General features: G+C 38.6%; 1 protein-coding gene and 1 non-coding gene across 2 annotated transcripts; both read right to left on the reverse strand.

Annotated features, from left to right (window-relative positions):
* On the reverse strand, positions 1-26,736 carry SNX5 (sorting nexin 5). The gene is made up of 14 exons (XM_037131038.2): positions 26,586-26,736; positions 26,253-26,347; positions 14,754-14,858; positions 13,420-13,530; positions 12,536-12,657; positions 10,888-11,011; positions 9,885-9,980; positions 8,729-8,834; positions 8,567-8,642; positions 7,633-7,672; positions 7,457-7,543; positions 5,727-5,886; positions 2,325-2,410; positions 1-787 (listed from the first exon to the last, which is right to left on the reverse strand). Exons 2-14 carry the CDS (start codon positions 26,313-26,315, stop codon positions 737-739), a joined length of 1,227 nt encoding a protein of 408 aa, XP_036986933.2. The 5' UTR covers positions 26,316-26,347; positions 26,586-26,736; the 3' UTR covers positions 1-736.
* On the reverse strand, positions 20,492-20,729 carry LOC119038531 (small nucleolar RNA SNORD17). The gene has a single exon (XR_005080435.1). It is a non-coding gene; the product is annotated as a small nucleolar RNA SNORD17 (small nucleolar RNA).
* Positions 26,737-26,786: the final 50 nt, after the last annotated feature.

Raw genomic sequence — 26,786 nt, forward strand, 5'->3', positions numbered from 1 at the left:
TCAGTTTTATTATTTTATTATATATGTTATAAAAAATCCAAACACAAACATCTCCCCCAACCCACCAATAAAGGTGCCCATATCTTTAAGACAGATCTGGCCATTTTCTAGAGTAAGCCTAATTGGGTTTTATATCTTTAAGATACTTCACTCCTCAAATATTTATATCCCAACTTCAAAAATGGTGCAGCAAAGGATACAGAAAGATAAATGATATGTTCTTGCTCTTGTTTTAATACAGACACTTATGATGACTAAAGAACTATGAGAATAATAAGGCAGGGAAGTTAATTAAGGAATGGAATGTCTTGTTACCTGTAACAAGTAGTTATTTGCTGTAATTGACACCTACTCTAAAACTGGTTTGTAGGGACACAGGCACATGAAACTGTGAGACTACATGTGCCAGGCAATTCCTTATACTTTTTTGCAGAAGGCACATATTTCCTGCACCCTTTCTTAATAATTAAAAACAAATTACAGGAGAACCCAGTTTTAGATTCTGCCCACTCTGAGCTATTAAATGTGTAAGGAAAAGATTAGTTATGTCCAAGTAGCATGTAATAGAAATATTTTTAAACCAACATGGTTAAGTGTTAAGATTTTTAGAAATCAAAATATTTATTAACATAATTTTAAACTAAAGTCAAAGGTAATAAATCTTCTGTGGTGATGATTTAAGTGCAAGTGATGCTGGCTTTCACATTCACATCTCTTCATCCAGAGAAAAGGCAGATCAGTTGTTCTTGAACAAGTCAATGCAGCTCTGCAAGAGGGTGACATTGTTCTGGAAGAAAACAAGTCAAAGGAGACCAATGAATCACTCTAAGAGTCCAAGACTTCCTACAGATCTGTAAAAACTAAACACAAACCCACCAACCTGGCTTTTCACAAGAGACATGAAGGCAGCCAAACTGGGTCAGTGCTTTTCTTCATTAAATCACAGCTGAATCACAACCTACACTCCTCCTCACCCCAATTTCATGTTGGCAAGTTCCTCTGCCTCACAGGGTCTGGGGCCACTCACACCTCAAGAGCTAGTGGTTGCTTCTCCAGCACCTCCATCCTCCCCAGCCCCAGGCTTGTCCCCAGTGTAGTCATGTCAACCCTGCTTACTGTGAATTAACCTAACCACTACATAAAAAAGTTTTTTGAAGATGAAGGCCTTGGGAAGACTGGATAAAAAGTTACTAAAAATCAGTTCTGGGTGAGATTTTAGATGAAATAAATACTAAGTATTTATGTAGGACCTTTGCACAAACTGCCTTACAAAGTCCTCACTTTAGAAGAATTCAGAAAACTCAGAACATGAAGAAAATTATATATACTTCAAAACTCCAACTTAAAAGAACTTGGACTTAGGAGACAAGTGATAAACACATCCACACAAATGTTCTAATTCTTCTTGCTTGAACCCATGCTGATAGCCAGTTAACAGTTCCCTCCTCCAGGAGCTGACCCACTTGCCCTGTACCAGACAGCACTCTCAGGGGGAACCAATCTCAGCTGTACCCAGGAGCCACCCAAAAAGCCATCCCAACAAGTTCTGAGTGAATTAGTCTGGTCATCAAGAAGTCTTCAAAACTCCCTAGTAGATTCTAATGCGCACCCAGCACTGAGAACCCATGTTCTCCAACTTTCTGGGTAAAATTAAGTTAGGCATCAAATATATACAAGGAAGTTTTCTTCCTTTCTAAACCAAAAAGAGTATCAGAGAACATTTAGCAAAACTAGAAGACAATTTACTTTAAAATGTTTTCTATGAAAACTCGAGATAATTAAGAGCTATAATGATATGATAGATGTGTTAAATTAGAACAGGTTTTTCAAAGTGTGCTCTACACGACTTTTGAGAAGGTAGGGTAGCCGCCATCAAGAATGCCTTCCCAAAAGCAGTATTTCACCAAGACATTATAAATTTTGTTCTGCAGAACAGTTTAACAAGCGGCTCCCATTTATACCTCAAGGGATTAAAACCACACAGCAACTCTAACCTGCCTAATGGACACTGGGATAATGAATCGAGGAAAAAAACTTTTTAAAATCTTTTATTTCTTTATTTCTAAAGCAAGAGGAAGGGAGGGAGGAAGACAGGGAGAGCAACATCAATGTGTGGTTGCTTCTTGCATGCCCCCAACTTGGGGGGGCCTGGCCCACAACCCAGGCATGGGCCCTGACTGGGAACCAAACCAGCGACCCTTTGATTCACAAGCCGGCACTCAACCCACTGAGCCACACCAGCCAGAGTTTTTAAAAAACATTTTATTTAGGGAAGAAACTTTTTAAAAAGCTAAAATAGTTGTTGGCTTAACTTGAATACTTACCCTAGCATGCTTTATTTCCAGTTCAGACATTTCAATTAGATTCTTTCTAAATGCTGCCACTCTCTTTCGTTTGAAATTGTTTAGTTCTACAAAAGAGAAAGTTTACAAAAAAAAAGTTGAACAATTTTCATCTTTAACTTCCAAATATCATTCTTATAAATATATTTCCCAAGCTTTGAAGCACCACCATATTTTCTCAGATTTTATGTCCAACATTTCCCATGTATTATGCTTTATTATTTTAAGAACTATAAAAGTAAAAAGAAAGAAAGAAAAAGACTTGTGCAGTGTAGAAAAGGTGCTGTGACTGAGCAAACATGTCAAACAAAAGTGGTCTGTGAAGTTTCTTGGTACTACTGACCTTTTGGCCAAGTAATTCTTTGCTGTGGAGCTGTCTTACGCATTGGAAGATGTTTAGCAGCACCCGTGGCCCCTACCACTAGAAGAAGCCAATAGTGGGAGGTAGCCGACATACTCAAAATATCCAAATCAATAAAGGCATTGGTGAAAATGAAAAATGTCTTTTATATTACAGAAAAAAAATGTAACAGACTTTTTGGCCAACCTGATAATAGATAACGGGTTGGGAAGGTGGTAAGCCACACATACAATGACCAACAGATTTTCCAAGGCTTTTAAAAAAACTTTGAAAGCCCTCCCTAGCTCAAGCTGGCACTCTAGGCACTTCGGAGAAAAGTTATCCTCCTGCCTATACAACACTGTCCAACAGAAATATAACGCAAACAGCCACATTAAAAAGTAAAAATTAGTGATGTGTTAATGGCCATACCTTGAATATGCTAGGCTGAATGGGTCTCCCCAGATGTCAAGATAAGCTCTCTTCCTTCCTCTAAGGCCTGCACACAGGACCAGGACTCTAAACTAACCCATCTATCTCCCCACACCATTGTTTTACTGTGCTCCTTCAACTGATTCTTATTAATTCAGCCACAAATCTTACAAAGAACTGGGACCAAAAACAAGACAAACAGGTTGAGACTCATTATTCTTTGAATTGTCTAGAATACTGTATGTACTTTGAAATATCATACAACCAGGCTTACCATTTGAATAAAGAGAATAAAAATAACAACACAGGAACTAACCTCAGGCAATAAGAACAGGCGTAAAGTGGCACTATTTCAAAACATTCATTTTTCCTTAATATTCTCTAAAACTCCCAAAGTCACTACACTCTGGCTTATATAATAATGCATGGTTTCAGCATAGCTTTTAAAAAATTTTTACTTATTGATTTTAGAGAAAGGGAAGAAGGGAGGGGGAGAGAGAAAGAATCACCAATTTGTTGTTCTGGGTGTTTATGCATTCATTGGTTGATTCCTGTATGTGCCCCTGACCAACGACTGAACCCACAACCTTGGGGTATTATTGAGATGATACTCTAACCAACTGATCTACCCAGACAGGGCTCAACTCAGTGGTTTTGAAGTGTGTTCTTTTCCTTATAAATTTAAATTAGCTGCTTAAAGGGGGGCAGGCAAGAATTTAAGAACAGGGCAGCAGGCAGAGGTTCCTTTGAAAAAATCCAGAAAACAGCCATGTCAGCATGCCTCCATGCCATCTACAAAGCTTTTACACAGAGAGCTCTGGCCCTTACCATTAAGATATTACAATCCTAAAAAGAGTTAAGACAAAAGAATAAAATTCCACTGTTCACAGCCATTATCAGGACATTTCCAAATATGCCTAGATTTTGAAACTACAGGGGAAAAACGTTTTGGAAAAAGTCTTAATATGAGACTGGGATTCCTCATGGGAACACCTCAGCTTTGAGGGAGTAGGGGATTGTTCTGAGAGTGAATTAAATACAGGCTCACTATATTTGTTCTAAAAGACACATTCTTTACTCATTGTTCTGGCATGGTCCACAGCCTCTAACTACAGGGCAGTGAGACCCCTTAAGGAAATGACTACATATTATACTCTTATTCAATGAAAATGGTGCACCACTGCCTCCTAAAACTAAGCTATGTTAAAAAGGAATGGGAGAAGGCAAGAAAAAACTCTGTGGATATGTACTGGAATTCAGTCATCATCACCGACTCATGATTCCTGAGGGAGTAGAGAGAAGCAAAGTTCATGTGCGCACACCCCTATATTTCCTTGCTGTCAGCAGAAGGCTTAAATGCAGGAATTCCCCAGGAGCAATGAGCATATTTATAGCACCCCATCTTGTTACTATTCCTTAAGTAAAAAGAACCTGGGCTCCTTCAAGAAATCACAGTTTCTAGGACTGGAATAAAAAAGGTGTAAAACTAGCATAGACCACAAAACTGCTCAAAAGAATGGAGGGTATGTCACAAGAACATATCAGCCTAAAGGCAACCCTCGCTGGCTAGGTCTGAATAATTTGAGCCCCAAAATATGTTAGTATAATAATAAATGTTAAAACTATTTTAAAAAATGGGAACCCATGATTCTAATAAAGGTAAGAAAAAAATAAGAGAAAAAGGGGAGGCTTGTGCTTAAAGGATGTTAAGTGCTAATCTGGGAAGGGAATGCCAGAACTGGGGGAAGGGGAAAGCTGCCTTCCTGCAATCACCAGAGTCAAGGTTGGCTCAGGCAAGAACCATCAAATAGGCTACATTTTGGGGAAAAGTTTGAGATGCACGGTCTTAAACAGTCTCCCCATAAAGTGCTAACTAGTGGTATGGGGGAAAAAAAAAAACTACACAGTGGAGAAATCCAAAATTACTTGACTAGATAGTCAAAATTACTACTACAAAACTATGAAATTGCTTACAGGAAGATGGACAAAACATGCCCTCAGGTACCACATCCTTAGAAGGACATTTTATTTATATAGAATTCTGTTGGAAATGCATCAGTGGAATCTAGTCATGAGGAAACAGACCAACCAAAAATGAGCAACGAATCTACTTGTACAAAGAGATTAGTCCTCAAGAGGGCAAAAACATTATTAAAAAAAGAAAAGGTTGAGAAGGGTTCCTTTCAAATTAAAGGAAATTAAATGCAATCCTAGACTGGAGGACATTACTAAGACAAAGTAAGAATGTAAGTTTTGTTATACTGTATCGAAGTTTAAGAGTAATACAGTATACTCTTAAATACTGTATTTAAGAGTATAAAAATGCCCCGTATATAAAATACGGGGGGGGGGGGGGTGTGACAAGCCATAATATATAAAACTTTATCTTAAATAGTTATTAAAAAAAACCCCAACGCATTTATAAAAACACACAATGGAGCACATTTTTCAAGTGACAAAGCAAAAATAATAATAATAAAATAAAAACAAACTGTGGATATAGACCCCAAGTAAAGAATGTAAGTATGATATTCTTTGCACTATTTGTGCAACTTTACTCTGTAAGGTTAAAGTCATTTACAAATAAAAAGTAAATAGTGGCCCTGCTTGACCTTCTTTTGCAGATTCAGAAAGCTGTTCAAATTTCTGGCAACATTCCTGCTGGTGTGCTTCGGCCAACTTGACATCTTTGCTTTTTAACCGGGCCTTATCCAACGTTTTGTTTGAGTTCTCATAGTCAATGAGGGCTTTGGTACGTCTGTATAAGAGATCCTGAGAAGAAAAATAACAGATATGACTTGGTAGTTAAAATATCCCAAATACAATGGTGCCAATGCACTAACTGAAATGTTAGCAAGAATGTAATCTACTTCTACAACCCCCTCTACATTACTAGTTACTTGAGTTTTTAAATCTCAACATTAGACTGGGAACAACTCTCACAGCACTACCGAGTACTTTTTTCATATGGAAAAAAAAAGAAAAACAACAGTGAAAACAGGAACATTTCTTTTTCTAGAAAGTAATTTCAGAAAATTAACCACTGTGTATTACATAGAAAATGTGCAGTTACTGCAGGGTGAGTCAAATGATGGAAACAAAATGCAAGTAGGCAATGACGTAGTAAGAATATCCCTATAACCCTATTCAGAAAATCCTGCCTTTAAGTGGCAGGGTCTACCCTGAGGATCTTACAGCAAAGCAGATGTTACCTTACTACCTAAAATGGAAAGTTAGAGTGCATGTATGACAAATACATGAAGTTCAATTACGTCCACTTTTGTGTACATGATAAAAACTTGTTTATCATCTGCACTTAAATCCATCGTAAAGATACACTCAGCAAGTGTGTTTAAAAAATCCAAAGACAAAGGAAACATGCCAAAAGACAAAAGTAAAACCAAAATATGGAGAAAATAATGAATTTCTACCTTCCTGTTATATATTTTCCCTAATTTTATGCTGCCTGATTCAGCATGTTTTTTGTAATACGTAATTCAAACACGTTTGTTCAGGACTGTGTAGACAGTGAATAATGCATGTTTCATTCCAAAAGGCTGTCCTACTAGCCACTTAGTCTTGCTTTTGATAAGTAATGCTTTATGACTCAAAGGCCACAGTGACAACTGCAATTCAATAAAAACTCACAAGTCCCAAAAACTTGTCTCAGAAATAGCCCTGTTGGTAAGTCTTCACTTATGTCCCACATCCCATTACCTCATAATCAACAAAACCATTAACTGTCTACTCAGTACCACCCCCTACTGCTTCCAAGCAATAAAACTAAGGATACAATGCCACAAAAAGGCATATAAATGTGAAAAGGTTTCAATCTAAAATGGAACTGAAAGACATGATATGAAGAATCACATGCATGTGCCTGCAGAAGAACAGAACTTAAGAACTAAGAGGCTAATTTCCTGTAAATGCTGGATTTACAGAAGACCCAGAAAAATTTCCTGACCAATGAACAAGCCACCCATGAACTTACTGCTTGATACAAGCACCCTCAAACAATGAACTCACTACTTAACTCCGGCTGGACTTCCCACTCTTTGCACCCTCCTTGCCCATAAATACAACTGGCCCCAAACCCTCACCAGACACAAATGTAGTGTTTGCTACAGTGTGTGTTTTCCAAACTGCAATTCCTTTGCTATTCCTCAATAAACTGAATTTCTAGTAACTCAAGCTTGCTCAGTTTACATTCCTATTTAGGTCCACATCACTTACACAAACAACCCTGATAAATTCCTATCTTCCTTTATTTGTAACAAAAAGAATACATCTCTAACATCAGATCTCCTATGGGATCATGGCAAGGCAGACTGAAAGAACTTACTTTAGCAGCCTCAATGTTGAGCATGTAATATCGAAGGAGCTCTGTCACCTTTAAATCTTCATCTGAGGAGACTCGACTCTCTATTTTCTATTAAAATAAAATAAAGGTCACCATCATCTAAGCAGAAACCCACAGGTTATAAAATATATAATGAAGACTAACATAAAAATTCTTACCCTAAGCTTTTCAAATAGCTCAGCAACCTTCAATAGGTACCTGAAATATATACATGATTTTAGTTCAAGGTCTTGAATCATGTATGACATATCAGGAGTCCTAGCAATTGGTGCTTCAGAATTAATTTATCAGAATACTGCTTTTATCATAGTTTACCCAATCTAGTAGATAAGATGATCATAAAATGGAGCACATTTAAAGTGCCACAGTCACTTTAGGGTATCAACCTTTCCTGGTGCCCCTTCAGCCATTTTTCCATGCAGAACTCGTGTCCTTAGTTCTTACCCAATGCCAAAGTTGTGTTAACCAGGGTCAGGCTCTAATGAACCACTACCGTGTGTATCCCAGAGCCACAAATATGTACTATTTCACCATGGTTCTGCCATCAGCTGACTTGCATCTTCAAATCAGAAATAATACCTTCTGTTGTAACAAGCCTAGGTGTTACATAGGATACTGCCTCACACCAAAAATAGCCAGGACAGAAAAACTAAAAAATTCAAATTAAAAAGCTGCTCAAGATCAGATTGGGGTCATTACACTATCCTTATGACCACTTTAATCAAATTTCTTCAAGTCAGTCCACACTATTGTCAGGTAAAGTGGCAAGCACCATGATGCCAGAGACCACACAGGCAAATTTAAAAGACAACTCCAAGATTAAAATAATCAAAAAGAAATGGAGACATCTAATAAATCCTTGACAGAAATAAAGGCTTTAACAAACAGCCACATGTTTGCCCTGAGTCCTCTACAAAGAGTCTGTGTTCAGAAAGGGAGATTTGAGTTGCTAGAGACTATCTACCCTCGATAAGCTCGTGCTCAAGAACAGAACTGAAACTATACAGTCATTATTCATTACACTTTTAATTATACAACCAAGTCATTTTCAATTACAGAATTACGGGAAAAGCTTTTCCAACAGAAACTTACTTTTTGATGACTGTGGGCTCTTCTAAAGCCAGGCTATGCAGGCAGGCTGCAGTTTGGATATAGTCGTCTGCAACATCTGCAGAAACAAGGGCAGCTCTTTTTATATAAACAGGGTTGGCACTATTAGCAAAGCTATGTGGCTAGTAGGTGAATGGTATTTACTTTTATGAGATCTGGTCATTTTGTCAGCTTTTGCACATGAATCCTTGATCCTATTATAATAGTTAATGAGGAAATTCTTCTCTTGCTCAAAGAAGTCATCTACCTCCTAAAAGAGGAAAAATAAAACTTAAGAGGCAAAACTTAAAGAAAAATATGAATGTATATTCTATATTAGAAGAAACATTAAAAAAAGAGTTCATGTGTAAGCTTAATCTCTATAGACCAGACAAATACAAATTGACAAGATACCATTTCATTCATACCCAAGACTAGCAAAAATCCAGTGTTGGCAGGAAATGTCAACAGAGAACCATTCCGAAGAGCCATTTAGCAATGTCCTGTAATAAATACTCCAGTATCCTAGTATCTAGCGATTCTGCAAGGGCAACAGTACTACCTAATCCACTGAGTTTGTGTGTATGTAGAAAAGGAATAAATTTGGTCGCTTTCAGACTGAGAGGCAATACTGGAATCCGGTGGACACCAGCCGGAAACACTAAACACCCTGCAATGTGTGGGTACAGGACAGTACCACACGCCTTAAACTGTGCCAATGAGATCATCAAAGAGCTCCTGAATTTCTGACAATGCCCCCTGTAGTTAGCACCTATATTCTGGGATCCTTATACTCAAATCCCAAGTAACAAAGTTAGACAGAAAATATAGCTATTATGGTAACACAGTTAAAAAGGAGGTGAGGGGACTGAGGAATGAAGAAATAAATCAATGTATCTAAAACAAAAGTATTGGTGAGATTCTTGAAGTCCAACATGCAAATAAAAATTTGGTGCCTTAATTGCACCAGATAATTACATGCCAACTGTCATATGTCTGGTGCTACCAAAATGGACAGTACAATTCTGGAAAATGGAATGAAATTGTATCCTTGTAGCTAATTTAAAAAGAATAATAATTTCTCTACAGAAAAGAAGATAAACAAGACTTAAGTGTAGAAAGGTTCTTATTCCCTCTCCAGGGAAAAAAGGGTATTTTGGGAAGAAAAGTGATTATTCAACAAGTAGATGAAAACAACCAAAATCTGAAAACAATTACATTTCTGAGAAGTTAATTTGTTTCACAAATCTTTTCTAAAGAAATAAAAGGTCACTTATCCACACGAAGTCAAGAATTTTCTTCAACAGCTAAAACCACTTACCTTAACTCCAGAAAAAAGGACTTCATCAGCACTTTTCACCACATTTTTGAAAAAACCACCAAACATCTCTTTGGTATTTTTCCGCCTAACACTCAGCTGAAAGAAGATAATCCCAAAAGAATAGTTTATGGTACATATATTTTTCTAGATTCTTTTAAAGTCCTGAATACATTCCAAGTAACACTGTTTACTAGTACAGACACACAAACAAAGATTTAAGACAAATTCCATCTTAACCGCCAGACCTAAAATAACAAATGAATCTAAGTACAGGTCAGAATTCTCAAAGTGTGACTTAGTAGATATTTTGAAAATGAAACCAAGTCTTGATGGCTTTTTAATCCTCATAAAATTATTGTTTTGTTCTATGTTCTTTATCAAACTTCACTGGTTAGAAAAGAGAAAATTTCTAAACTAGGGCTTGTCTCATACATATTAACATAAACATTTTATATATATATAGATATAAAGCACACAAGTCTTTTGTCAATAAAATGGTAGCCAAGCCCCGACAGTGTGGCTCAGTGGGCTGGGGGTTGTCCTATGGACTGAAAAGTCACTGGTTCTCTTCCCAGGTGGGACACATGATCAGGTCCCCAGCTATGGGCTTGAGAGAGGCAAATGACCAAAGTTTCTCCCACCCTCCCCCCACTTCTCCCTTCCCAAAATAAGTAAATAAAATCTTAAAAAAAAAAAAACAGTGGCCAAGAAGAAAAATGTGGATCAATTTAAGTTTCTTCTAACAATCCTAAACATAACAGAGAGAAAACTAGTCTTCAGAAGGGGAAAAAAGGTCAAAATCTTTTTAAGGAGCCTTAAAAAAAATGTCTTACATACTTATCTACTGGAGAGAAGAAACAGCATCTACAGAAAGTTTCCACTGAGTTGGAAAGCAATTCAGAACTTTAAAAGTTAATTTTGCAGAAACTGCATCCAGTATATTTTTAAAGTAAAATCTTATATATTTTACTAGATCATGAAAATGGATTAAAAAATGCCTTACATCCTGATCATATTCCAGGAATACATGAAAGTTGCGATCTTTTCTGAGAACAGGATGAGAAGAGAGCCGTTGAAGAAAGACTTCATGGGAGGATACAGTCTTCTTAAAGACAGCGAGATATTCACTAAAAGAGAAGCATTTAGTTGGCACCACTCAACTAGCAACCACTACTGCACCAAGTTATCATGGTTCCACTCATGCCACTAAGCAAAATACCTAAATATGACCTAAACATTTTGGTATTTATAACCATTTAAGTAATAAGGTAGTTGTCATTGTGGAGTCTGTGGAATGAGCAAACAAAGAGGAAAAGTGGTATTATAACTGGGGTTGATGAATCGAGTCTGCAAATCCTGAAACTTACATGCAAATACCGCTGGTATTTAGTAGCTAACAGAACAATGGTTTCTTTAAAACAATGAAAACTCTTTAATTCTGCAGCTATATACACTTAGCACTAAGTCTAATAAAGCCTAGAATTACCAAAATTGTAACATACTCAAGAACAGATAAAGAGAATAAATTTCATTTTGGCACGTCAGCATAAAGCTGATGAATGTTCTATTGACAACCAACCCAAAGAACTCCCCTAAACTCACAGCCTTTAAAAGCCCTCAAGACCAAGGACCCACCACTCTCCCTTCCCAAGAGTCTATCTTCTAAATTCTAAGGGTCCCCACAAGACTTGCAACCAGCAGCAGCTCATCCCAGGCTAACTCCCTGAACTGTCTGTCTCTAAGGCCTCCTTTTCTCTGACTTTTCAATGAGCCAACAGCAGCCAGTCTTGGCTCATTTCTTTCCAAAAACATTTCTAAAGAGCCAAAGCTCTTTAGAAAGCCCCACCTAGACTCTCTCTAGCTTCTCCTAAGACCCTCCTTATTTCAATAAATGTACTCACACACACACACACACACACACACAAACAAAAAAATTATAAAGTGGATTTATCTCGATCTACGCATTACAGATCACCCTAAACTTCCTGATAGAAACTTGAGTCTTGTGTTCAGAGCTTTTATCCTCGGCAATGATCGTAACAGTCACTCAAGTGACTAATTCAGGACATGGAGTTGTATAAGCACTGGCCCTAGATAATAATATGGGCTTGGGGCAGAGCATTACAGACAACTGCTGAAATGAGAACCTGAATTCTAATATACTGATTGTAGAAGAGGGGAGGAAGCCAAGATAAAGTTCAAGAATGATTTCAAAAGAAACTTTAATGCAACCTCCAATCATAATACAGAATAAAAACCCGTATTTATGTGAATTAAATGACAGCCAAAGTAAAATAAACTTTCCTGCAGACCTGGACTTCTTCTAAACCCTCAATATGGTTATTATACAGCACTCACTGTAACCTACTTCAACTATGTTTCCAGTAATCAGACTTCAGGAAAGAAAGCATTGTATACTACCAGCAGCTTGAAGAATTATTTATATATAGATGCAAAAGTTTACTTCATTATGCCAGACCAGGATTCCATTAACAACTATGGTACATATAGAGGAAACTACTTGTCTATTACTGTTAGTGGCCCCCAGGAAGTCAAGGTTAAAAATTCAAGACTATTCCCCACACTCTACGAAATGTGGTTTAAGACAGAACTAGCAACTGTTACACTTAAAAAAATAATGATCTACTTACGCTTCCAGCTCTTGCTTCATCTTGGCAAATTCTTCTTTGGTCATAGACCCTTCACCCTCCCCCAGTTTCTGCATCTTCTCCCGAGGGCCATCAAAGTCAGGCTTTGTAGGAGCAGGCGGAATCTGCAGCGGAAGCAGGTAACTAACTCAGGAGCTAATTTGTCCCAGTAGTGATATTCTTAGTCGGGGCCTACACACAGGAGGCAGCCAGCCCTGTGGGTCACCTCTGTGTTTCTTTTAACCTTATTCCTTTTGGCCATTTAAAACTGTTCTCCCGATAGTTTGGCACTCACTTGTTCAGTTTATCTATTTTGGACAATTGGTAGGGTACAATAGTGTTTATCTTGCATCAGTGTCAGTTTAAAACTTATTTATTACGATCAGTACTAAAATAAAGCTGATGAAGAATCATCAATATTATAGTCTCTAGACTTCAAAAGGACTTCTTAACTCCAAAGGACAATCAAAAAATTCTATTACTTAATGAAGAGAATATTCCTAAACATAAGCTTCAGTACTAATTTTGTTTAATTATTTGGCCAGGTTTGTCTTGCCTCACAAGAAAAACCACACTTAATTCTCCTTTAAAATCAGTAAGTCTCTTCTTTCAGCTATGCATTAACTCTCAAGAGCTGAACACAAAGACAATGGCCTCCTTTACTCCCTGAGCAGACTACAACACTTGAAAATGTAAGACTATGTTTTGATTCATTTATAGCTATAACACTATCCTCATATATTTTTCATTTTAACAGTGACATACTGCAGCTGACAGATGAAATCACTTTTCAAAATCCATTATGAAAAATAAAAGTCTCTTTTTACAAATGAACAACAATGAAGAAACTGGCATCAATAATTACTTCATTTCCCAAATATACTTACAATAAGCCCAGCATAGTCTGCAGTTTCAGAAAGAGTGTCATGTAGCCATACAAAGTCTTCATGTTGTCTTATAACAGAAAATGCTGGGCTCTGAAATGTAGGCAGTGTGGTCTGTAAAGGAGAAATTCACTGGTAACTACCACTTTTAGATAAAGTGGTGTGAGTTTCCTGGGCTGCACTATGGGACAATTCATAATAAAACTTTACAATGAGATCTAGTAAAGAACAAAAAGCGGCAACACAACACAACATTTCCCACCGCTATAAAAAAATCATAGCCAAAATTCAACACGTTCTTTAAGGAATTCTTTCCATAAAATTCCACTTTCTGCCCTGGCTGGTGTGGTTCAGTAGACTGACAGCCGGCCAGAGAATCAAAGGGTCGATGGTTTGATCCCCAGTCAGGGCACGTGCCTGGGTTGCAGGCCAGGGCCCCAGCAGAGGGTGCTCAAGAGGCACCCACACATTGAAGTTTCTCTCCCTCTTTCTCCTTCCTTTCCCTTCTCTAAAAATAATCAAAAATTCCACTTTCAGGCAAACTAAGGTAGACATAATTATCTTCACAATGCATTTTTCAGTAACTGATGTATGCAAATCAATCCACTAAGGTATTAAGAGGAAAAAAAATCACTGGGAGAGAACCTATTGATATTTGCTTTATTTAAATCAGTGCCTGTTTCTTCACCTGTAAAGTGGGATGATAATAATAAAAACATATGGTTGTAATAAAAAGACAATTAAATCCATGTAAACCCCTTAAGACTTTGCCTGGGATAAGACAAGCATTCAATACATTTTAACTAATTTAAAAGAGGGAGGAGACTAAATGTGTTTCTAAAAGGACTGAATCTGAGAAATCAAACGTTTTCTACATTTTCCAGAATGGCACATTGCTTCTGTCAAATTAAAAATGTAGAGACAGTCTTCTGAATCACAAGACATAAGCTAGGTAAAGGCCAAGAACTTAGTAAATGTGGGAAAAGCAAGCACTTCCCACACATGCAAATTAAAAACAAAGGTGGAAGATTTCAGGCTTGTAGGTAGATGCCTCTGCCTCCATCACTTCACCTGATTTGCTCCCTCATAGAACAGAGTACAAGCCACATTTAACATTGGTAATGCCTTAGGGTTCTAACATAGTGGCAAATGCCGCAGGCAAGAGCACTTATTTAGAGGCTCACTACAAGATAAGGGAGGTACACACTTAGCAGTAGTGCTACACTATGAACAAATGGCAACCCATTCAGTTCAGAAGTCTCTTCTCACTGTTCCTGTAATAATAAGAGTGCAATCCAGCATTGTTTTTATTGTGGAAGTCAATCTGTCACACTCACCTTGGTGTGTACTGTAAACTTGACCTTATCTCTCTCACTGAGTGCATCAGGTATGTCAATCTGAAGTGAGGGATCAACATTCAGGTCCACAGACACAGATCTCAGCTGAAATACAATTTTTTGGTTATTAATCTAAAATTCATTTTAGTCCTAAAAAAGATCCTTCCAAAAATGGGAGCTAAAAAACAGTCTATACAAGATCATTTTGAACAAAGTCAGCTGAGCTAAATCAAAGTTAATTTTAAAAAGTAGGGAAATCTGCCCTGGCTGGTGTAGCTCAGTGGATTGAGCACGGGCCTGCGAACCAGACAATCGCGGTTCGATTCCCAGTCAGGGCATATGCCTGGGTTGCAGGCTGGTTCCCTGGAGGCCAGTTCCCAGCAGGGGACGCATGAAAGGCAACCATACATTGATGTTTCTCTCCCTCTTTCCTTCCCTTCCCCTCTAAAATAAATAAATAAAATCTTTAAAAAAAAAAAAAAAGTAGGAAAATCTGCTCTTAAATGCATGGCTGGGCCCAAGGTACTCCTATAATCTCAAGAAAGCAACTATGATTCTACTAGTATGTGCCTTAGTACATTAAACTAAATACTTGGAAGAACTGTTACTAAGAAGGCTTGCCTAGATAGAATGAAGTCTTTAATTTCTTACATAAATGCCCAAACTACAAAGAACATTCAAGAGGCATTAACCAGACCCTACATATATCTGAAAGAAGAGACTAGGAAAACAGAGAAAGTTCATGTGGTATGGGATCCTAGGTCAAAAGATAAAATTCCGGCTCAAGACTGGACCCATTTATATGCTGGGACTGTCTGAGAATAGAAATCTAGACAGAAAAAATAAACTGTAAAAAAACCTAACAAAGGCCGTAATTAGAAGAATCCAACTGTGGTTACATATAAGGGACAAGTGTGAGCACTGCGCTGGAAGCAAAAGCAAGAGATTTTTTAAGTTAGAAATTTAGAGGAAAATAACATCCAACTTCACGTTTGCCAGTTTAAAAAGAATTTTTGTAAGAATTGGGCTGTTAGGAAAAAATGGTTAAAATGGTTTTCATACCAAATTTCAAGTATGATAAATTCTCTAATTCTTAAAGCAGACAAGCTGTTGGTCAATATTGAGGCCTGACTCCAATGAGGCATGAAACTGCATGAAATAAGCATCTCATCCCCTCAACCCAACTGTAAGCTAATGTTAGAGTTGTCCTAACACTTTAGATTATTGCAGGGAGAATGCCAAGTAAAGACTGGAGTCAAGAGGATGAGAACAGGGAATACTGTGGTGTTTCCCCCTAAATTTCAGTTTGGATTCTTTTCTTCAAAATAAAAAATTCAAGACCAAGGACTAATAAACTTAACTTCTGAATTTAGAAAAAACTGTTTCAATCAAGTACAAAAAGATTAAATATACCCACTAAAAATGCATCCTCTCTCTGTATCTTAGAAACTGTCAGTACCTCCCTTTCCCCCCTAACACCAGGAAAAGATTTAAACAGCAAGAACCAAAGTCAGTCCTGTAACAATGGCTTTCCTCTAAGAAACAAGCATCAGGTTATGTTACCAGACTTTGATTTTAACGTCAGGTAATATTAGTAAAATCACAATATACTTAAGTTCCTGACATCTCAACCTAAATACTTCTCCAAAATAAGTTCTTAATGACTCCTATGAAATATTTGCTTATTTGGCTTAATATCCCTATGTCCATTTATGAACTCTCTACAAACAAAGATAAGCCTCAAGGTCAGCAATACTTCATTTTGTCATAACTGTGACTCTAGCTCTGATGTATTTCTGATAAAAGCTTGCTTCCTTCCTTCCAGTAACTTACTACTGGGCAAATACAAAGTTCAAAAAGGTCTCAAAATGATGCTAAAATTTGACTGCAGAGTCTACTGAACATCCCACTTTATGTTTGTATCTGTCAAAGTCAAACCAGGAACAGAGTCGGGGCAGGTGTAAAGGGAGCAACAAACTCGGTTAGAAAGATGGGGCTGGTTTAGATGAATTTCCCTGAGCTCAGCAACAACTGAAATGTTTCCTGAGAATTCATTTCTTAAAGAAGTCACAAATCCCAGTTTCTAGTCATCTCTCACTGAATATGCTGACAATCCCATTTAGCTCACTATGAGCCAAACAATCTTAATGGGCCTGTGAGCTCCAGACGAACTAGGTTTGGAACTAGGGATTGAAGGACCTAAGGGGAATGTAATCTAGTAAATGAGGTTTATTTATAACCACCACAGTCAGAGCTACAATAAACTTTACCAGCTCTTTTTTGTCCCACTGAACAATTATCTTCTGATTTCACCTCTTTTCCCAGACTCCTAACCATATGGAGGTAATAGCCCAGACTATTTACTATATTACTATCTCCCTTTCTTGTCATCAGAAATATGGTTTTTGGTATGAGTGCAATAGAGGGTACATTACCCAATAGTGGAACACATAACCCTCCAGAAAATAAAGCAGATAAATCACCACAAAGTAAAAAGTTGTTGAATTAAAACTTCTAAGTCAGCACAGCATTCTTATTCTGGAAGCATCGTGTGATGCTCAGCATTTCTTCTTCAGCTTCATCAACAAAACCAACACCCGTGCCACACTACTTGCTAAATAAATCACCAGAATGTAGGGTATAAAGACTGGGTTGTATACCTCCATATACTTTCCCCCATTCACCTACTTCTATCCCCTACCCTAAACAGCAACTGGAGTACTACTGCTGAGTACTGCAGGCCAACACCAAATCTCTGACTTGGGCTACATATCAAAATGCCAAGAATGGCTATTTAAATCAGTAGTGAAAGACAGGCTACAGAACCAAGTTAGGTTAATTTTTCAACCTCCCAATTCCGTTAGGTCACTTGTGAGAATCAAACTCAAAACATATATTCTCAATGGAATATAATTTTAAAACAAATTTTATTTTGTAGATTTCTACAGAAACCATTGTATTACATACCCAAAGTTTTAGATGGAGTTTCAGCCCCCAATGTACTTCCCCCTACCAGATTAATCCTTACAGTAAGGATTATAATAATCTTGTGACAAGGGGGGAGAAAAAGATAAATAAGTACTGCTTCATTTAGAAAGCAAGTTTTAACTGTTTTAAGAATCCTAAATGTCTGGCAAGCATAAAAAAAATTCCTGTGCATTTCTCCACCCACTCATTCACCAGCCTGCAAGCTGGGGTACACGACACTGGCTGAAGGACAATTCTATAGAGCTCTGAGCTAAGGACCACTTTTGGTCCAAATCCCACTTATGACTCACTTTGGTATAAGACTTAACACTATCTGCAAAGCTCCCTCTTCCAAAAAGGTTTAATGGCCCACAGATGACAAAGAGCACCTATGTGACTATAGACAACATGGAAGGCTAAATTCTGAAATTCAGAACCCACAAGAACAGAGAAGGTAGATGCAGAAGATATGGTAAGTGTTGTTATGGTAACTACAGACTCCAGTTTACAGTAGTGCAGTACAGCCAAAATAGCAAGACACGATGGAAAAGAAACCACTGCCACAGTAACTCTGATGTGCTAGAATGTGAGGTAGGTGAACAGCCTTTAAAAATTTTTTTTTATCCTCACCTGAGAACATTTTCATTGCCTTTATTGACAGTAAGAAAAAGAGAAACAAGCCCTGGCTGGTGTAGCTCAGTGGATTGAGCACGGGCCTGTGAACCAAAAGATTGCAGTTAAACTCCCCATCAGGGCACATGCCTGGGTTGCAGGCCAGTTTCCAGCAGGGGCCAGTTCCCAGCAGGGGCCAGTTCCCAGCAGGGGATGCACCAGAAGCAACCATACATTGATATTTCTCTCCTTCTCTCCTTCCCTTCCCTTCTAAAGATAAATAAATAAAATTTTAATTAAAAAAAAGAGAAACACTGATGTGAAAGAGATTAGCTGTCTCTTGCACGTGCCTGGACCAGGAAATCGAACCCCTAGCCTTTTGGTTATAGGATAATGCTCCAACCAAGCCACACCCACCAGGGCTGCCATTTAAAATTTATCCAGTTATGCACACAATGTAACAAACGGAATATGCCTGCCCCTATATATCTCCATCTTAATTTGATTGTTACAGGAGAACTACACAGATAGTTAAAACTACTTGTATTGGGTTGACCAAAAAAGTCAGATTAGTTTTTTTCATAACACAAGACACATTTTTCATTTTCATCAAAAACTTTATTGATTTGGATATTCTAAATATGTCAGCTATTTCCCACTATTGGCTTCTAGTGGCTACAAACCAGGGGTGCTGCTAACCAACCATCTTCCAATGCATAAGACAGTCCCACAGCAAAGAATTATTTGCCCAAAATGTAAATAGTACCAAGAAACTTCGCAAACCACTTTTGACACGTTCACTCAGTCACAGCATGGTCTCCATACACTGTACCACCTTTTTTTTTTTGGCGATTCGGTTTTATTTGTACTTTTTGACACGCTGTACATAAAGCACAGAATGTCAAAGTGTTGCATATTACCTTCCATCTTCAATATTAAAATGGCTGCACAAAAATTCACCAATTTGGTAGGTTTTTTAAAAATGCACCCTAATATGACAACTGTCACAATACAATCTAACAAAATTGTTTCAAATGAGGTTAAAGACAAAGCACTACTAGAGCCATTGTATGGAAAAAAAGTAACAAACTTTTTGGTCAACCCAATATATGTAGGTATTTAAGTGTTTTTCTGGTTTCCATTTCCAAAGCAGAAGCAATGCACTTAATAGCCAGCACATGTTACAACACTGTCTTCCCTTCAAACTGTTTCTCCTAAGGATTTTGCTTTGTTGTCCTTCATCTCACTGCATAAGAAATGAAGACCCCTACCAGGGACAGTCACCCATGAATGGTCTGTCGGCAACATGAAGCCAAAACAGAGGCAAGAAGTCTGACTCCTGGATCACATTTTCACTCTAATCAAAGGAGCAGAAAACACCATATTTCATCTAGAAAGGTATGTATGCCTTGCCTAGTCCAATATTCGTTAGTGAGGAAATAAAATACAAAAATATTCTGCTTGCAGACACACGAGTCACATGATACATACTTATGAAACAATATATTACTTTGTCACTGTTTTAACTCACAAGGAAGTACTCTATGAGAAATTCTTTTAAAAAATTTAAATACCATATCCTTCCCTAAAGTATGATTCAAGTACTAGTACTCAAATTATTTGTTACTGTTTCTTCCACCCTGAAGGTAACCAAAATCTGTTTATCTATTCTATCCCAGCTTTTCCTTATGGAGTGGTGCATGAAAATAATTGAATTGACTGTAAGCAATGAGCTCTGCTTCTACCACTATTTGTTTCTCATCTCCCTCCTCCCCCTTCACCCATAATTGGTTCTCCCTTCCGTGTAATTCAAGTCTGCCAATATCATAATAGTCTCCAAGGAAACAGAACCAAAGTCTTCTAGAAGATCTCAGTCTACAAAGTTACAGAAGTTAGTCATAAAATTTTTAAAAAAATAGATACCTGGCTGGTGTGTAGCTCAGTGGATTGAGCACGAGCCTGCGAACCAGACAATCGCGGTTCGATTCCCAGTCAGGGCACATGCCTGGGTTGCAGACCAGTTCCCTGCAGGCCAGTTCCCAGCAGGGGACGCACAAAAGGCAACCATACATTGATGTTTCTCTCCCTCTCTCCTTTCCTTCCCCTCTAAAGGTAAATAAATAAAATATTTTAAAAAAATAGATAAAGGGCCACAGCAAGTGATCAGATTTCCACCACTCATCTTGGTGGGATGGGGACCCAGAGGGACCCATCCCTGCTGACACCAATCATTCTCACCCGTAGTCCACCAACACACAAGCTGTCCATAGTAGAACACCACAGACTGCAGGGCATTTGGAGGCTACTTAGCACCCAGTTCCTAGAACAGGAACTGAGGCTTGGAAGAAGGTCAGTGCAGCATACTCAGCGAATGGATAAACTCAATCATCATTTCACGAGGCTGCAAAGCCCATGAGCTAGTCAAATTCCAACAAGGAATCAGAAAGATTAAGTTGAATTACTGGCTTAAAGAACATTCATTTCAAGAAATCCACCTAATTACTAGATACATGGATTATTTTCAAATGAGTTCACAAAATGAAAAAAGCTGAACTATGTGATTTCTAAGGATCTCCTAGCACAGAAATGAACACTGAGAATGAAAACAGCTGAACACAGAGGAAGCAGCTGAAAAAAATGAAAAATGAACACTAATTCCTCCATTTGAAGTGAAAGCCCTTCAACCCACTACTTAATCCTATTAAGCCTTTCTCCCCAAAGTTGCTTGGTATATCAAGTCCAGTGACCTCTACTATAATACAAACCTGACATGTTACACTTTACTTGCTGATGAGGGTATTTAAGAGCATTCGCTACCTGACCTTTGGGATCCAACCATGATGAACAGAAATAGGTTTAATAAAAAAAATTACCTCCACCACCGACAAAGATTATTCAGCTACATGGAGAGCTATCTGAGCTTAAGCTTGTATCATAAACAGTTGTGACACAAATGGCAGCATAGGGAGAAGGCTGCCTCTTCCTGGTGACATTTCTTCCACTTTGAGTAGGAGATACTATACATTTCCCAAATCATTTAGCTGTACCTATTCCAGTACCTCATTTCATCATTCACCACCAGCTTTATACTACTCTTCAAGAAAGGCAAAATGAAGGCCTGAGAAGTTAAGATTCTGCATTTGTACTCACCATTAACATTGACTACAATGAAGGTTAGGAGCCTGCTCCTCAAAAACAAGTTAACTTGTTTGAGGAGCAGTTAACTTGTTAACTCATACAAGTTAACTTGTATGAATTCTTCAAGCAGAAAACACATGCCACAGCTTAATATAAGCAGCTATTCTGAGAAAATTACACTTTTCTCTCCAGACCACATCGCAGTATCTGAAAGTTACACCAAACTTGTAAAAGGGAAGGAAGAAGGGAATCTAGCCAAGGACAGAATATCTAAACGGAAGAAGTTCAGTTCCTCCTCTGAGCCTCTAACTGCAACTTTGCACACTCCTCCCTTGGTATTTATGGTTTGCCTTTGGGGTATGAAAACAGCTGATAAATGTCATGTCCCTCTTTTAGAAGGGCTATCTCTTAAGAGTAACTCAATGGCCAATCAGAAAACAAATGTGTTGGAGATGAAGTTTTCTGGAAAGCCAGATCAGCAGAGGACCTTTAAATTTATACTTGTAAAAACAAGTTTACCACACTCCCATGAGACAAGATGTCTGCCTGTAGCCATCTTCCTTCATCGCTTCAAAAAGAAAAAGCAGAATTACAATTCTCTGAAACTTTCCTGAAAATAATTGGGTTCCTTAAAAGGCTGTTTCCCTAAATACAACCTACTTTCACTGCATGCACCTTCATGCACTGCATGGCTATTGGAAGGGTATTAACCTACAGACTATTCTTGCCTAATTTCCGCAAGCAAACCAGGCCCTGATATTAAACAAAGGAAAATGTTTTAAAAAGCAGAACTTTAAGTTCTACCCCACAGCACATCTGTCAGTGAGCTTCAATTCTAGCCCACAGTGTACTCAGTGCTGTAGCACCAGAGCCTCAGGTTTCCACAATCCAAAGTGGGCACTAAATTCCAACACAGTAAATGCACAGTGGCCTCTTTGCAACAAGAAATTGCCCAGAAGCAATGAAGAAAACCACCTCTTACAACCTTTTGATAATATTGGGGGAGGAGGATCTAATTCCCCTAAAGATAGTCAACAATACTTGTTTCCTACAGCATGTTATTATTATTATTTTTTTTAGAATTTATCAATTATAGATCTGAATATCCTCTGTAACACAACCTGGGCTCCCTCGTATCACACCATTTTAGAAAAGGAAGTTTAAACCAGTGATCCCCAACCAAGGAACATTTAACAATGTCTGCATATATTTTTTGACTGTCACTACTGAAGGGAAGGGAGCTATACCTGTCACTCAGTACAGGACAGGTATACTCCTAATGCACAGGACAATTCCTCACAACAAAAAATCAGCAAGCCCAAAATGTCAACAATGCTAAGGCTGAAAAAACCCTGGTTTAAACTAAAGCTCTACATTCGATTTTAGTCAGTTACCAGGTCTTAACACCAATGAGAATTTAGATCTCAGGATCTAGAAAAATCCCTAATAGCCTCCCCTGGCCATTTCTTCCTACAGAAAACACACACACACACACACATCACAGGGATCTTAAAACACTCTGTACAAGATACTGATCTAGAACTGAGGCTTGGGCAGCTTTGATTAAGTCCTACTTCCAGAATTTAGAAAAGAAAAATGATGTCAAGCCATTAAATGTAAAAACGTCAATCCACAAAAATTAATCAACTTGGAATTGCTGCTGTATTTATTGGTCAAATACTGGACTGTTCCTACAGTAAAACAAGTTTTAGGATATTCTTCCACTCAATCTGGTAAAGTGTCCGTAGAACAACTTCCACATCAGTTAACAAAAAACTGCGAACCAGAACAGCAGCATGAACATTAATGCCTGGCTCTGAAGAGACACCATCCACCCAAAGTCCATGTAATTAACTACTGAACCAACCTAGTGCTATTAGCACTAGGCTGGGAAGGGCTACCACCTACTCCTTGCGAAGCTTTTCTTTCCTATGTGCTCAACTTACTTTGGTCTATTACCAATTTAAGAATTAAAAAACAAAAATAGTCGTGGGAGGCAATCAGGAACCACACTCAATTTGTCACAGATTTGCTGAACTACTGAGGAGACTCATCACCATCTGAGGGGGAACCTAAACATGATACCTAACTACTTAGCTGCCTTTTTGGTAAATAGAAGGCCCAGAGAACCCAGGAGGAGGAAAATGACTCAAGATAAAAAGGTAACTTGCAATTATTTTCCCCCTACCCACCAAAAACTTCAGACACCTGAGAACATCCATGGACCAGCAGAAGGTTGCACAAATACTAGATTATGAAGATGGAGCCCAATGGTATTAATGCTTTAGTTAACTTTTTCAGATGCTACACTTGGTAAGCCTTACTTTTCTAAATTTAAAGATTAAAATATAATTGGTTTCTTCACTGGACAATAAGTTAAAAACCATGCACTTTTCCCTTAAACTGCTTTTTGAGATAAGAGACAAATCCCAGCACCTTCAGCTAAATGAAAAGTGTCAGGCTACCAGATATAGACCTATACTCCTTTCAATTTTTGCTGAACTAGCGCAAAAAAAAAAAAAAAAAAGGACTTTACAAGCATTCAAAATCCTCCAGTCAATTATGTTCCCTTCTTTACTAGTGGGTCTAAACCCCACAAACCTCTATTCTCATGGAAATTCCAAAGCCAACAGTAGAAAAGTGTAACCTTCTTTCTACAAAAACATTTGTAACCTAAAACAAAGCTGTTTTAGGTAACACAGCTTTGCCTAAGATTTTTGCCTCTTGTTAATTCACACTTGTCCCAAACTTCCTTCAGGTTAACAGTAAAAACCATCTAGACGGTCCACAACAAAGGACTAGAACTAGATCTGGAAGCAAAATAAAGCCATGAGTTAGGGTAAAATTTTAGTGTTTTAGTAGGGTAAAGTTTTATTATCTCCTTATCCCTTAATTTAAAACACTAAAGGAAAATAATACTTTTCCCGTAGCCACTAAAAACCAGGACACAGGAAATATTCTTCATAATCCTCCCATTTTGCTAGATTAGAATGATGGGCAAGTTATTTCAAATACCAGCTATCATATAGGAAGGCCTGTTGAAGCAGTCAAGTCCTTTTCAACAGCTAAAACATTTTGGGTCAAGAAAAAGTGTGTGTGTGAATCAAAATGCCATCACAATTCCTATTCGCCACCTAAATTTCTAAATTCAAAACTACCTTCAGAATGTTCTAGAAACAGTCATAGTCTCAAGGTTCCCACTTTTGGTTTTAGTAAAAAGTGCAAGTTACTTCAACATTCAAAAAATAACAATGCTCAACCAAGACCCTACTATCCTCATCACAAAGCAGCACTTCAATAACTAACAGCAATGATACCTTGTTGGGAACAACTTCCTTCTTACTAGGTGAAAAACAAGTCTCTCCAAGTAAGAGTTGTAAAACAGATGTAAAATTGTAAGATGTCTTCCAGGTTCAATCTGAGTATTCTAGACACCCCCCCACTTTCTGTCAGAAAAACTTTTGTTGACCATTCTGCCCACAACTTTTGTGGTTCACATCAACTTCCATTAATTGTGACACTAACTCAAACATAAAGGCAATAAACAAGTGGAGGCTTGTCTCTAATTAATTGGCCACAGTAATCTGCTCTTACTAAATTATTGGGTTGGCCAAAAGGTTCACTATGTCATGCCCTCCCCCAAGATGGCCCTAGTAGCGCTTAGTTGTTTTTACCTTCATTAAACAATTTTGTTAGATTGCACTGTGACACCTGTCATATTAGCATGCATAAAAAGAACTCACCAAAATTAGTGAATTTTTGTGCAGCCATTTTAATATTAAAGATGAAGGGTATACAACATTTTCAACATACTATGCTTTAATTAGTTCAAGAAAAATAAAAATGCAACAAATGCAAAAAAGATTTGTGTAGTGTATGGAGACCATGCTGTGATGAAATGTGGTTTGTAAAGTTTCTTGGTACTATGGACATTTCGGCCAAATAATTCTTGGCTGTGGGGCTGTCTTACACGTTGGAACACGTTTAGCAGCATTCCTGGTCTCTACCACTAGAAGCCAATACCAGGAGATAGCTGACAGAGCCAAAACATCCAAATCAATAAAGGTATTGGTGAGAATGAAAAAATGTGTCTTTCATGTTACAGAAAAAACAGATTTTTTGGCCAACCCAATAGTTATCTTTTAGACCTAAAGATTTAAACAGCATAAAAATAATTTACATAAACACTCAAATTTTAAAAGTAAAAGCTGAGTTCAACAAGTACTTGAGCACCCACTAAGTAACACAGAACTCCCAGTGACTATGCATTAAGCTTTTATGAAGTTGTAACAAAACATGCGTCAGGGTATCTGACTTGATGAAATTTCCCTAGTTGGCCCAAAAAGTTTCCTAAAAGGGTGGGGAGATCGTTTGGAGGCAACAAAACCAAACTGTCATTTGTCGCAGGTTAAGTGGATTTCAAGTTTCCCGTCCAGTCTTCACGAAACCAACGTAAGCTTTAGAAACTTTTTACTTAAGAGCACATTCTCGGGTCTCCAAAAACTCACCAAGCGCCCGTTCGGTAGTGGACACCCGGCCACATACCACCAGGACCGGTCCCGCGTCTCTGTTTCCCACCCCCCGAGGTCCGCAGGGAGCCCTCAGGGAGAACAAAGGACGCCTGGGATCCCGCAGGTGTTTCCCGCGTGGCAGAGGCCCTCGCTTCGAGACACGGTTGCACGAGCAGCCCCAAAACCCCCTTGGGACGAATGAAGGAATGAGAGGCTCCGGAAGGTCGGTGGGGCCTCCCGTCCTAAAGCCTGTAAGAGCATAAAGCCTCACCTTGCTGCGGTCCTCCTCTTGCTGCTGCTGCTGCTGCTGCAGCAACTCGGGAACCGCGGCCATGGCGACGCGGGCCTCGAGAGCGGACTGCCTGGCTGTGCGAGGAAAGAAAAAGCTGGGCCGCCGCCCCGCCGGGGCGCCTTGAGGGGCGGCCGCAGCCCCGCCTCCAACTAGCTTCCCAGCCAGACGGCGGCAGGAGGCCTCGGGACTCCGCCACCATCCCAGAAGCCCCAAGAAAGGCTAGTGGTGCGCCACGTGCTCCCCCAGAGCTGCCTCCCCCGTTCCCGCTGCCGTCCATCTTGGAGCCGAGCAAAGAAGCTATACGGGTCCTACCCTCGCTCCGGGTCACGCGTAAACCGCTGACCACAAGTCCGTGACAGGAACGCAGAAGCTGAAACACTCCCTACCAGGATCTTCTGAAGAAAGAGAGTACCCCCTGAGTGGAACTTTATTATTCAGCCCGAGCCCAAGATGGCGGCAGGCTGTGACGTAAACAAGATCTCGTGAGAGCAAAAGGGCGCGATAGGAGTTGCC

This window comes from Artibeus jamaicensis, unplaced genomic scaffold (genome assembly GCF_021234435.1).
Source record: "Artibeus jamaicensis isolate MK-2021 breed Jamaican fruit bat unplaced genomic scaffold, CSHL_Jam_final contig_65, whole genome shotgun sequence".
Lineage (NCBI taxonomy): Eukaryota > Metazoa > Chordata > Mammalia > Chiroptera > Phyllostomidae > Artibeus > Artibeus jamaicensis.

What these genes read in the sequence shown, in the direction of transcription:
- SNX5 (XM_037131038.2), bottom strand. Translation starts at nt 26,315, where the DNA reads ATGGCCGCGGTTCCCGAGTTGCTGCAGCAGCAGCAGCAGCAGCAAGAG. An exon ending in TCCTTTTTTCTGGAGTTAAG is followed by an intron (nt 8,835 to 9,884) that starts GTAAGTGGTTTT and finishes TTCCTCTTTTAG; the next exon opens with GAGGTAGATGACTTCTTTGA. An exon ending in GAGCCCACAGTCATCAAAAA is followed by an intron (nt 7,673 to 8,566) that starts GTAAGTTTCTGT and finishes TATATATTTCAG; the next exon opens with GTACCTATTGAAGGTTGCTG.